This window comes from Mobula birostris, chromosome 2 (genome assembly GCF_030028105.1).
Source record: "Mobula birostris isolate sMobBir1 chromosome 2, sMobBir1.hap1, whole genome shotgun sequence".
Lineage (NCBI taxonomy): Eukaryota > Metazoa > Chordata > Chondrichthyes > Myliobatiformes > Myliobatidae > Mobula > Mobula birostris.
Genome location: NC_092371.1, coordinates 235,938,386 through 235,952,024, shown reverse-complemented (window position 1 = coordinate 235,952,024; position 13,639 = coordinate 235,938,386). Strand labels below are relative to the sequence as shown.

Below are 13,639 nucleotides of genomic sequence, written 5' to 3'. Positions count from 1 at the left end.
TGCACTTACCTTATCTATACCCCTCATAATCTTGAATACCACTAAAACATCTCTCAATCCTCCATATAGTTCTCTGATAATAAATTTACTTGCTCAACTAGCGGCACTACAATCACTTTATATATATATATATATGCATCTGGCCAGGGGCTACATATATATATATATGTATGTGTGTGTGTGTGTGTGTGTGTGTGTGTGTGTATTTTATCTATATATAGATAAATATATGATAGATAGATCTCAAATGTATTAAATAGAGCTACATAGATAACAGGACCAGAAAAAAACAAAACAACTGAGAACACACTCCCTGGGGTTTGCTTTAGGGAATTAATACATCAGAATTCAGACTTATTTTTGTAGCATGTTATTATTTATTTGTGCCCAGCTGGGGCCCGCTGTCATAGAAACATAGAAAATAGGTGCAGGAGTAGGCCATTCGGCCCTTCAAGTCTGCACCGCCATTTATTACGATCATGGCTGATCATCCAACTCAGAACCCTGCACCAGCCTTCCCTCCATACCCCCTGATCCCCATAGCCACAAGGGCCATATCTAACTCCCTCTTAAATATAGCCAATGAACTGGCCTCAACTGTTTCCTGTGGCAGAGAATTCCACAGATTCACCACTCTCTGTATAATAACACCCAGGTCTCGTTGCACCTCCCCTTTTCCTAATTGGCCACCATTCAGATAATAATCTGTTTTCCTATTTTTGCCACCAAAGTGGATAACTTCATATTTATCCACATTAAATTGCATCTGCCATGAATTTGCCCACTCACCCAACCTATCCAAGTCACCCTGCATCCTCTTAGCATCCTCCTCACAGCTAACACTGCCGCCCAGCTTCGTGACTGGCTGTTGAGAATCCATTAATAGATGGGGATTGGTGGCAACAGGAATGATTGACAACTACAATGATAGGTACCTTCTGTACCTAACAAAGTGGCCATGTGTGTTCATCTTCTGCTGTTACAGCCTTTCCACTTCAGGGTTCAGTGTATTGTGTGTTTAGATATGCTCTTCTGCACACCACTGTTGTAACACATGGCTGCTTGAGTTATTGTCACCTTCTTGTCAGCTTGAACCCATCTAGCTCTTGTCCTCTCACCTCTCTTATGAGCAAGGCATTTTTGCCTACAGGACTGCTGACACTGGATGTTTTTTTTTGTTTTGCACCATTTTCTGTAAACTCTAGAGACTACTGTGTGTGAAAGTCTCAGGAGACCAGCAGCATCTGAGATCCTCAAACCATGCAGTCTGGCACCAATCATTCCATGGTCAATGTCACATTTTTTTCTCCATTCTAAAACAGTTGCCTTTCTCTGGTCCACAATCCCACCAACCCTATGTGTTTTACCCAAAGAGCTATACCTAGCTGCTCTATCTTTTGTGAGAATAAACCTACCCACGACATCAAAGAATTTCCATATTTTGTTATACTCACCAAATAAACTGCAAGATAACACCAAAGGGAAGGTTATGAAGATTATAACCTATAATCACTATAGGAAGGATGTGGAAGCATTGGAAAGGGTACAGAGGAGATTTACCAGGATGCTGCCTGGTTTAGAAAGTATGCATTACGATCAGAGATTAAGGGAGTTAGGGCTTTACTCTTTGGAGAGGAGGAGGATGAGAGGAGACATGAGAGGCATACAAGATAATAAGAGGAATAGATAGAGTGGATAGCCAGTGTCTCTTCCCCAGGGCACCACTGCTCAATGCAAGACGTCATGGCTTTAAGGGGTGGGAAGTTCAAGGGGGATATTAGAGGAAGGCTTTTTACTCAGAGTGGTTGGTGCGTGGAATGCACTGCCTGAGTCAGTGGTGGAGGCAGATATCTGTCTAGTAGTCTCTTAAACTTCACTAGTGTATCTCGAGGAATTTAAGGTGGGGGCTTATATGGGAGGCAGGGTTTGAGGGTCGGCACAACATTGTGGGCAGAAGGGCCTGTACTGTGCTGTACTATTCTATGTTCTATAATATTTAGTTCAGATCCCAGAGGGTTTATGTTGTATTTAACTGTACAGATGTTGGGTAGTATAACCAATGTTTCAGCATTGATGTAGCAGACAATGAAGCAACCATCGTCTCATCGCAGTGTTCATTAATTACATCAACCTAATGAACTGTAGAATATCAAAGCAAACAGATAAGAGTTTTCTGAATTAAGGCAGCCCAAGATCAAGTCCGTAGCCAGTTTTATAACATCACTGGGTATGGCTTAGCTGTGCTGCAGTGCCGATAAAAGCTCACATATCAGTTTGTAGCCCCATACATATGTTTGCAACTTACCTTTGGCCAGTTTGATTACGATCAGTGCACCAAGATGTTATTCTGAAATTGTCATCCCTTCAAAGTGAGAATAAAGCAATTCCCCTGGTCTTTCAGTCTATATTATTTCTAAAGCAGCCTTGAAAGAAAGCTGCAAATATCAAAACTTGAAATAACGTATTGGATGGCTCCGATAAAAGGACAGCAAGTTAACTATCTCCACAGATGCTCATTTCACTAAATGTTTCCATTGTTATACGAGACTAGAACTAGGAGGCATAGCCTCAAGATTTGTGGGAACAGATTTAGGATGGAGATTAGGAGAAATTTATTCCCCAGAGTAGTGAAACTGTGGAATTCTCTGCCAGGGAAGCAGTGGAGGCCACCTCATTAAATACAGGAGATTCTGCTGATGCTGGAAATCTCGAGTAACACACTGGAGGCAGCATTTCATGTTGAGGAATTGGTAAGACAACAAAATTATCATATCTATAATCAGTTAATGCCATTAAATGTTACCATACAACCTGAAGGGTCTCAAGCTGAAATGTCAACTGTTTATTCCTGTCCATAGATTCTGCCAGACCTGCGGAGTTTATCCAGCATTTTGTGTGAGTTCTTACCTCATTAAAGACTCAGGAGAATGGCAAGCTATGGTGAAAAAGGCTGCTATGTGGATCTGAGCCCATTTCTAGATCAGCGATGATCCTATTGAATGGTGGAGCAGGTTTGATGCGCCAGATGGCCAACTCCTGCCATTTCCTGTGTTCTTATCTGATCATTGGTGGTTAAAGCTTGTGTTCAAGTTGGTCGCTATGCTTCCTACATATCAACAGAACTGCAGTGGTTGCATTTTGACAAGTCAAAGGATTAGAGAGCTAGCGAAGGGGGTCCCAAGTTTGTACATTTCTATCTGTAATTTTTTTTGTAGTCCTACCATTTGTAATACAGAATATCTGTCGCCAAATAGGTGGCTGTTCAAATTGGTCGGTGACCAAAATCATTAAGGTAGCACAGTAGCATAGAGGTTAGCACAACACTTTACAATGCCTGCGATCTGGGTTCAATTCCCACCGCAGTCTGTAAAGGGTTTGTACATTCTCTCTGTGACCGTGTGGGTTTCCTCTGGGTACTCCATTTTCCTCCCACAGTCCAAAGACGTACCAGCTGGTAGGTTAATTAGTCACTGCAAACTGTCCTGTGATCAGCCTAGAGTGAATTTAGGGATTGCAGGGCAGAGTGGCTTGATGGGCCAGAAGGGTCTGTTCTGCCCTGTATCTCAATGAAGTGAATAAATCAAATCCATGCATCCGTTGATACCTCGTTAAATTTCCACAGAAGAGAAAAACAATCAGGACCTATCTATACTTGAGAAAACTTTCAATACTACCTGTAATTTTTTTGACTAAGCCTTAATACAGATTTTGGAAAAAAACAACTCTCTACCATTTCCCAAGAAATTAACATCAATTCTCTGTTGTACCACACATCCTATTATTAGTTTTGTATTTTGGTGTCCTAGGGATCAAGACAAATTTTTGTCACTAGATGGAGTATGTTTGAATCAGACAAGAAAATTCACACTAATAAACTGAAATAAAATGTTAATGCATTTAACAGCCAACGATTTTCTTAAATTTGCATAACCTTTAAGGTGCTTAAAATCTTTCTAACCACCAGCCCTCATCTCCATATTTAGCTCAGTGTTCCATCATGAACTTACTTAAATGTGTTATTTTCCTAAGTAATGAAATCAGCTGTGCATTTCATATGGCTTAAAAGGTTAAGAATCAAATTGCAGAACTTGTTCTTATCCAACAGAATGTGATATGGGAAAAAAATCACATTCAGTCTCAATACCAACAGGAATAAACTCTGGTGACTAAGAAATTCACGTCTGAATTTGTAACAATGAATCGAAATTTGCTAAATTGAATTGATATTCCAAATAGCACAGATTAAAGATTAAAATCTAGACAATATTTTAGATGTATCCAAAGGGAAATGTTTTTGTGTTTACTGTCAACTGTAAGGGAATTAGGAATTACGATCAATAAAGGTAAATAGGTTTGAGCTAGAAAATTAAAAGATACAGTACTATGCAAGTCTTAAGCACTTGTTTTTTTTTAAATATTAGTTTCAGATGGTATGGTCTCCACAGAGGCCTGATCGCAACATCAGAGACCGTCTAAGATTACCTGGAGAGACAGAAGCCAGAGATACAGCCAAAGTCTGCAGAGGAACTGTGGCACATTCTCCATGGCTTGATACAACCCTACCAACAACCGATATTCTTATAAAACTGCACGATCGTGTACCCAGGAAAATTGATGCAATTTTAAAGATGGTCATATCAAATTTTGGTTTGATTCTTTTTTATTGCTCTTTTTGATATTTAGAAACTTCATTCTTGAAAGCATCTTCACTTTATAGAATTTTTTTTAAAAATGTGCCAAAGATAACATTACTCACCATAAATTAGCCAGGCTATTTTCATTTAAGGAACTAACTTTGTATCTTTTAATCGTGCAATCCTAATCAATTTGGCATTAAAGAATGTTGGACCATTACACTTCAGATTGAATTGTATACAATTATATAATTATAAATTTCAAGTAGATTTGGAAAACGCAAACAGGGGATTAATTCCACAATTATTTGTGTTCACCTGAAATAATCGATCTCACTCTAGGATTTAGCTTTTAAAATTGTCACGCAGATTGCAAAACCACCCAAACTGATTACTGCTGTAAATGCCTTTCATTTAAAGTTAAACCTGATCCGATTGGAGGCTGCCCAGCTTCCTACAGAATTCAAACAGAAACACTTTAAATCCCAGTTACCCCAGGACTATTTTCCAGTGGGAGGTAACAAAGCAAAGAGAAAAATCTCAGTACTACTGCAACATGACAAGCCTCGCTACCACTGCGACCAAGTTCTAAATAGCTATACATGAGCAACTACAAAGTTAGATACCTCCCAGCAAGGGAAAGGAATTGGGTGTGGGGGAGGGGAGGGAAAGACTTAGCATCTGTTCAGGAAACTAATTGAGGCCACATTCAAAACCCCTCTTCCTCCTATAAAACAAAGGTTTGAGAGTGATTTAGGAATTTGGCTACATGATAACTTGCATCAATAAAAGCTGACAAGAAAATTTAATGTTGAATTTTGGCTCACAATATTATCAATTTATATCAAAATATGAAGGGGTGATATCAAATTGAGCAATGAAAAGCAGGAACATGTACAGCTAAAGCAGCTGGGAGGCCCATTCATCCTCAGCTTTGCAAGAACTTAAAGCATAACAATGTGGTGTTAAATTCCAAAATAGTAACTCATTATCTTGAAGCTATTCAAACATCTAATTTCTCAACATTAAGTTAGCTGCATAAGGCCACGTACACTGGAATGTATAAATTGCTCATATCCTTTCTATGTACCTCAAGCATAATTTATCACAGAAAAGCACCAAGTCCCAAAAGAATGCATTCCTCCTTAGGACTTGGCTTGAATTTACTAACTGTTGGCACATGTTCAATATTAAGCTTCATAGAATTGGCTTCCAAAAGATGTGTACTAGAATGTAAATGACTACAATTTCTCCTTGCCAATAAAAAAAACTATCACCTGATAAGTAAAAATGTTATTGCTGAATAGTAGGTAAATATTCAAACACAATGGAGCTGTATTATAGTCACTGATTAGATCTTGCATACCTATTGGTTTCCCATCAATGTTTGGATCTGATTTCCAGCAGGCTAGAAAACTTAAACATACAAGCAATATGTTAAAAATTACATTACTTTTTGGGTGCACATGGTACATTAAAATACACTATAGGATGTGTATAATGGACAAAAAAACTGCAAGGTGTAACACACACACTAAATGATGGAGGAATTTGGGTTAGGCAACATTTATGAAAAGGAATAAACAATCTATGTTTTGGGCCAAGGCCCTTCATCACCAGCTTGTAAAATTATCTCCATCATGGGCAGTATCCAAGACATCAGCAAGGAGCAGTGCCCATTATTTAAGGACCCCCACCACCCAAGACAACCCTCTTCTCATTGTTACCATCAGGCAGGAGGTACAGAAGCCTGAAGCACATACCCAGGAACAGCTTCTTCTCTTCTGCCATCCAATTTCTGAGTGGACATTGACCACATGAACACTACCTCATTTTTAAGTATTTTTGTACTGCACTATTTGATATACTTACTGTAATTGTTTTTCCTATATCCTGTATTGCATTGTATTGCTGCTAAGTTAGTCGATTTAATGACATATGCCAATGGTATTAAACCTGATTCCCGATTCTGAAACAAGGGAGAAGCCAGGATACCGGGGGGGGGGAGTACAAGATGGAGCATATGGTCAAAAGTCAGAGGGGGAACAATGAGAGGACCTAACTGAACTCCCAGACTTCATGGTAGGCACAGCTCAGAGACTGTTCAAACAAATGAAGCAGACACTTAAGCATCCCACATCTGATTCATTTTCTACCCTCTTATCACCTTCCTCCTGAGCACATCAGCCCCGATAGAGCAGACTACCATTTCAAGTACAGCCGTGAACCATGCGTCTTTCTAAACTGCACAAAGTCAACAGAACTTTAAAATAATAAAAAAAAGCCACTGAAGTTGAAACTTTATTCACATTTATTTTGCTTTTAGTGTGCTCACGGAAAATTAGAACACCTTAAGCAGAGAAGTTTAATAGCAATTTTGTAAGCAAAGTTACATTCCATTTCTAAGTCAAATTGGTCAAACTTTCTCCAGTATTTACAAAAAACTATGATAGACAAGATGCTACACGAAACGCATTGCATCTGAAGAGTTTTCCCAATTGTCAAAGACGACTGAAAAAAAAAGCATTGACTGCTGTAACCAAACATACAACAGTATATAAACAGCAACCATTCCACTTATCACAGCTTTTCATTTAAAATTGTTTTTAAAAGATCTTCCAAGATGACTGCAATTTTACAAAATGGGGCAGGGTGAAGAGTTGCAAACTTCATGTGCTTCTTGATATTAAGTTTTCATTTATACATAATCACAGTTAAAAACACCCTGCTGTAATACATAATTACACTTTCAAGGTCATGAACCAGCAATAAACAATAACGCCTATACAACTTTTTTTTTCTTCTACTTATCACGTTGACTTGTACAGCTAAAAATGAGATAAGTGAAAAGTTTCTATGATTTAAATGTATTACTAAAACTATTGATTTTGATATGGATTTCCTTGTTTTCTTGTATTAGATTTAGTGTTGTAAACTGAATGGTATAACTTTTATGAGATGTGATTTTTGTTTAAAAGACTAATCCTTTACATCATTAGTTTCTGGCACATTTGCTTGGCAACTACACCGCTGCATTGTGGTTTTAATATTACTTCATTTACACTGCACCCAGGACTGACCCACCCAGATTATCCACACCATTGGACGTGTCCATATAATTGACCAAAAAAAAAATTAAACTTGTATAAAATGCAAAATATGCAAAAACAGTAATACTGATGCAAAAAAAAATTGACAGAGCGAGGTTTGGGGCTCATCTCTGCCTGTTGGAATGGTGGTAACAGAATTAATGCGCTGGGATTTTTTTTAAAAATTAAAAAAGCCTTTTTTTTAAATCCCTGGTCAGACAGTTCTCCAAACCAGTACCTGGCACCACTCCAACAAACAAACATGGAAAAAAGGTCCATTTTGATAATCACTCCAGTTTGGGCTCTTATTGGTTTTGCTCTGCTGACTCGGTAGCTGGTGCTGGACTGGACTCGGAGGGTACCTCCTGTGGCATAGCTGGCTCTGGTGCTGCTGGCTCTGCTACTGCTGCTGGTGCCGCCGCCGCTGCAGCGTCTTGCTCGGCTGTGGACGCCTCAGCAGCGGGGGCTGGGTTAGACGAGGCCGTCTCTGCCGTAGGTCTCTCTTCACTGGCTTTGGGCTCCTCTGGAGCTTTGGCTTCCTGTACGTCCACCCTTTCGGGAGCCTTCTCCTCAGGCTCAGCCTCCGGCGAGGCAGCGCTCTCCTCTTTCTTGGCTTCGGCTGGCGCTGCAGGAGCAGAGGAAGCGGCGGCGGTGGCGGCGGCGTCTCCAGCCGGGGCGGATTTGTTCTCCTCGGCGCTGCCGGCTTCTGCGGCTGCACCCGGCTCTTTCTCGGCTTCGGCCGGGGCTACTGCTGCTGCTGCTGGGGCAGCGGCGGTGGCTGCTGCAGCTTCACCCTCGCCGCTCTCGCCCGTTTCCTTCTTGGCTTTCTTAAAGGAGAAGCCGCTCAACTTGAAGGACTTCTTGAAAGAGAAGCGCTTCTTCTTCTTTTTGGGGGTCTCACTGTTGGTCGGGCTGGCGGCCGTGGCCGCTGCCCCTCCTTCCTCGCCTTTGACCGGCGCCTCGCCCTCTGCCGGGGTAGTGGCAGTGCCACCTTCGGCCGCCGCCCCCCCTTCCCCACTCTGCTCCTGGGGTTTGGCGGCCGGGGTGCTGCTGCTGCCCGCCTCGGCAGCCGCCTCTCCGCCCTCCTCCTTCGGCTGCTGCTGCTCCTTGTTCTCCTCGGCCGGGGTGGCTCCATTCGCCTGCACTTCCTCCTTTTCCACGGGCTCCTCGGAGGCGGAGGGGGCGGCGGCTGCCGCCGCCGGGGAGGCGTCTCCGTTCACCTTCACATGCCCATTCTCCTGCTGATCGCAGAAAGCGAGAGGGGAAGAAAGAAACAACAAAATGGTGGGTTATTAAACACCCAGGAGAGAGGCGACATTGTACACAAAATGGCCCGGCACTGCTTACGTATTGTACTGAGGAGGAGGAGGGTTGGGGCTTTGTTTCTGCAGCCGAGGCGGCATGTGAAACGGGCACGGCGTGGAAACGGCTGCAAGGTCATGGACATAACACCCGAGGGGACCTCAACACCTCTGTTCCCAGCGGCTACAAATAATAAACCATCCTCTGGAAAGCCACAAAATCAGGATCTGACGATAATGGTTATGGCTGAAGTAGGACGAAGGGAGAAACGTCCTTCTCTCTCAACACTCTTCTCCCCCCCCCCAACAAGCTAGTTCATTTTGCATTAAAGGTAGCAAACGGTATTACACGCCCATTCAAACACAATGGTTATGGGCAATATTGAACATTTTTTAAAAATTTTAATAATACACGATCGTGCCCCCTCCTGGACAAAGCAACTGGAAAGAAGCGATCGGGGGTGGGGGGGGCAGAAAGCGAGGACTTTTGTCCAAGTGTTCTAATAGGTGCTAACGTGCAGCGATGCCATCTGCCCGTGTTTGAGGATGAAGGGGAAAGGCGCTAGGAGGCGCCCCCGACCGCGGCGTTGCATCCTCGCTGCTCCAGGCGCCTCTCGTAGGCAGCTTCAGCACAGCCACCGTGACGCGCCAACCGAGACTCACTCACACATAGAATCAAAGGTGGGGAGAAAAATACCGAATCCAAGCTTCAACTCCTGTTACCGTGCCTCTATATAGATATATACGGAACAGCGTGATCCCACTGTCACAATGTAGGGTGACAGAATCACACCAGCCAGTGCTGGTGGTTGGGAGGGGGGGAAGAGATTAATTTTAAACTCTACTCTGAAAGGTGTTCCACAAATTTCACTGCCAAGTCCAATAACTTCGCACTGAAAATACAATTAACCGTACCACCGACCACGCAAATCAATTTCAACCATAGCCAGCCCCTGCGATAGACCTCACTGAACATAGCAGAACTGTTCTGGACATGTGAAGGATTCTCACAGCAAAATCCAGGTCGAAGCAACACTTCGTTCTATCAACCCTCAACCGCGCGAGGCCAGATATTTTAGCCTCATTTTACACTTTAACACACGTTTTTCGCAATTTAAGACATTCATTATTTTGGTGTTAACGTCTCTCACACGGCGGGGGTGGTCCTTTCCTCTACCACTTCGTTCAACAATATTACCAAACGATAAAAATCGTGGAGTAAAAGGGTTTGATCGAGCCATAGATATCACACTCGGCTTTTTGCAACAATTTCTTCAGTTACTACTAAGTTGCGGAGGTGGGGGGAGGAAGAAGAGCACCGCAAAGAACCCAGGACATCAAAATAATCAAAGGAAAATCTAAATCTATTGTAAAATGCATACAAACCTGTCCGTTGGTTTTAGAAGGTGATCCGGCGGCAGCTTCCCCGGCTTTTTCAGCCACAGTTTCACGATTTGCAGCGTTCTTGGAGAATTGGGCTCCCATGTTCGTACAACAAAGAAACTCCCAGCCAGCGAAAGAAAGAAAGCGAACAAAGACGCCTGGCTTTTCAATGCTGCTACACACACACACACACACACGCACACACACACACACACACACACACACGCACACACACACACACACACGCACACACACACACACGGGGACGGACAGACAGAAGGAGTGGAGGGGGGGGAAAGCCCGATCACACCCCTAGGAAAAAAAAAGTTTAAGTTCTCTGCAATCAAACCTTATGCAGAGCCGCAGGAAAAAAAGGGACGAAAGGGGCCACGTTGCAATGGCAATAAAAAGATCCTAGATTTGTAGCGTTTGCTTTTCGACAAGGGGGCAAAATGGAGAAATCTCCCTCAGCGCTAATAACATGCAGAGTCCAACGCCCAAATGCATAGATGAATGGGGTACTTAGCAATGACGCCAACCGAATCCAGGCACCTCCAATCACAGCCTTTCGAATCTAGCGCTTCGCCAATCGCAGGCTACGAGGGAGGGGCTTGAAAATGTAGCAAACAATCAAGAATATTTTCTCGCCAAATATATCGCTGAAAAGGTGCAGGGAAAATCTGGGAATTCTTACTGGTCACATTGGGTTGTACTAGATTTGGTATGAGATGCAAACACATTATGTGTGCGTGTGTGTATTTACAGTACAATAGTGACATGTTAAACAGGTTTAAAGTGCTTCCCCTGTCTTGGATTAAATGGCTTCACACAGCTAATTGGGTTTCAATCAAGGATGGTAATTTCTGATGCTGGCGATTTGCGATCTAGTTTACTGATCATAGTGCAAAGAAACAAAATGCCCGGAAGAAATACACACAGAGACAAAAGCATTTCTATTCGCCTCATCGAGAAACTTGTTCAAACATTTGGATTACCATTCCTGCTTCTAATAGCTAACAAAATAGCCGCCGCCAACGAAAATGTTTATCAAATGGCGTCTCTCCCTTGAATGTGTTTTATGCTGGCGATAGGGAAACGCGCTTCGTTACTATGATACAATTGTCTGGCTGCATCTCTTGTGTGGACCCCTTTTCTTTCTGTCTCTCTCGCTCTCTGTAGAAGTGAATGGGAGAGAAAAGGTTCAACTTTGGATTCTTGCCGATGAAGAAGGAGTACGTGAAGTGATTTGTTAAATGAGCCTCTCCACCGGTGGCGTTGGGCTACAAGCAATTGGATCTGCCGTCGCGACGGTCCCGGGAGTTTGCTCTGCTGGTCGACTGCCTGTACGGTCCGGAGATCACGCATATTTCGTAGCTTAAACAAATTACTTCGCATTGACGCATGGATAAATTATTGATTGATATCCTCCTGTCCCCCCTCAGCCGTCGGGCTGTAAATGTGTTCTGCACAGGATCCTGGCGCTGTGTGCTAGGAAGTAACTCTCTCTGATGTGGGTGATGTCTCTTGGATCGACCAAGGTGCCTGTACCAACGGGCATTTCAATCCCGTTCGCTCGCCCCTCACCCCCCACCCACCCCCCAGACACATGCACACACGCTGGAGTCTAGTTTAACGTGAACCCGAAGCGCTTTGCCCGATTCCACAGGAATAGAACTGCTGGTTGCCATGACAGCTTCCTTCAACCCAGGGATGACCCAAAGAAAAGGAACGAAGTGGATAAAACCCTAAAAGAAAATCGGCCTCAGATCACACCCAGGGCCGGCACAAAAAGAGCTAAACAAAATACGGCTTTGTGTATGCTGAAGTGACATTGATTGGATCGGGACACATGGCTTGGTCTGTGAACGATTTTAACTGCAAGCTCTTCGGCAGAAACAGTAGTCCAAGGCTCTGCTCCCACCCTTCCCGGCTCTCTCCTACTCCCCCCCCCCGCCCCCCACCGCCTTAAAGTAGGATACAACGATCGGCTACCACACACAATCCAGGTGAAGGCAGAAAAGAAACTGCCACCGGATTTATCTCTGGAGAAATGATCTAATCAATACTTGGTCCAACAAACCACGTCAAAACAACGCGTCGAAAAATAGTGCAGCACCGTTGTTTAGTAATGACTGCGAAATGAATATATATGTGGCAAAAAAGCGAGGGATACTTGATAGTAAATGGAAAGAGTTTGTGTTTACACAACCTTCCGAGTTAATTTGATTTAAATTTTGACAAAAGAACAATGTTGGTATATGGACGGCGGTTCTAAATGCATTTTGACATATGTATATGTAGTGAGAATTGTATTAGGTAAATAAAAAAAATCAATTATAGCGTGTATTCAATTATGTTTTGCTATTTAATGTAAACTTCACGTAGATGTACTAATGACCTCCCACTCCCACTGTATTTAGATAGAAACAGTCTTGCTTAATCAAAATATGTTCGTACAAGTGAAAACGGTAGCCTAAAATTTGATGTCAATTTAACATGAATATCAGATGGATCTCAGGCCAAAAGTCACACCAAAATAAAAGTCCCCACCTCTGCCTGTAAGGGGTTTGTGCATTACCCGAGTGACCGCGTGCCTTTCATGTGGGTACCCACAGTCCAAAGAATCGGAATCACGTTTAATATTACTGGCATATGTCGTGAAATTTGTTGCAGCAAAGTAGTTAAATGCAATAAGTAGAGCAAAAACAAATAAAAAAGTAGTGAGGTAGTGTTCATGTGTACAATGTCCATTCAGAAATCGCACGGCAGAGGGGAAGAAGCTGTTCCTGAGTCACCGAGTGTGTGCCTTCAGGCTTCTGTACCTCCTTCCTGACGGTAACAATGAGAACATTGTGATGGGGGTCCTTAATGATGGACGCCACCGTTTTGAGGCACGGCTCGTTGAAGATGTCCTGGATACTACGGAGGCTAGTGCCCATGATGGAGCTGACTAATTTTACAACTCTGTGCAGTTTATATAAACCCTGCGCAGTAGCCCCACTCCACCCCTCCCCCCGCCCCGCCCAATACCAGACGCTACTGCAGCCAGTTAGAATGCTCTCCATGGTACATAGTAGAAACTCGCGAGCGGACAAACCAAATCTCCTCAAACTCCGAAAGAAATATAGCCGCTGTCTTGCCATATTTCATTAGGAGTCTGTGGAGATTTGGAAGCTGTCTTGTTTATCAAAAACACTCGTACAAATGAAAACAGTAGCCTAAAACTTGATGT

General features: G+C 43.0%; 1 protein-coding gene across 2 annotated transcripts; it reads right to left on the bottom strand.

Annotated features, from left to right (window-relative positions):
- Nucleotides 1-6,922: 6,922 nt before the first annotated feature.
- marcksa (myristoylated alanine-rich protein kinase C substrate a) lies at nucleotides 6,923-10,920 on the bottom strand. Of its 2 annotated transcripts, none has more exons than XM_072251615.1 (2): nucleotides 10,411-10,920; nucleotides 6,923-8,961 (listed from the first exon to the last, which is right to left on the bottom strand). In XM_072251615.1, the coding sequence occupies exons 1-2, from the start codon at nucleotides 10,507-10,509 to the stop codon at nucleotides 8,029-8,031; spliced, it is 1,032 nt and encodes a 343-aa protein (XP_072107716.1). In that variant the 5' UTR covers nucleotides 10,510-10,920; the 3' UTR covers nucleotides 6,923-8,028. The 2 variants fall into 2 exon arrangements, with proteins under 2 accessions (XP_072107716.1, XP_072107715.1); XM_072251614.1 differs by having other exon boundaries at nucleotides 6,923-8,964; nucleotides 10,411-10,919.
- Between the last annotated feature and the right edge of the window lie 2,719 nt (nucleotides 10,921-13,639).

What these genes read in the sequence shown, in the direction of transcription:
- marcksa (XM_072251614.1), bottom strand. Translation starts at nt 10,509, where the DNA reads ATGGGAGCCCAATTCTCCAAGAACGCTGCAAATCGTGAAACTGTGGCT. An exon ending in CTTCTAAAACCAACGGACAG is followed by an intron (nt 8,965 to 10,410) that starts GTTTGTATGCAT and finishes TTCTGCGATCAG; the next exon opens with CAGGAGAATGGGCATGTGAA.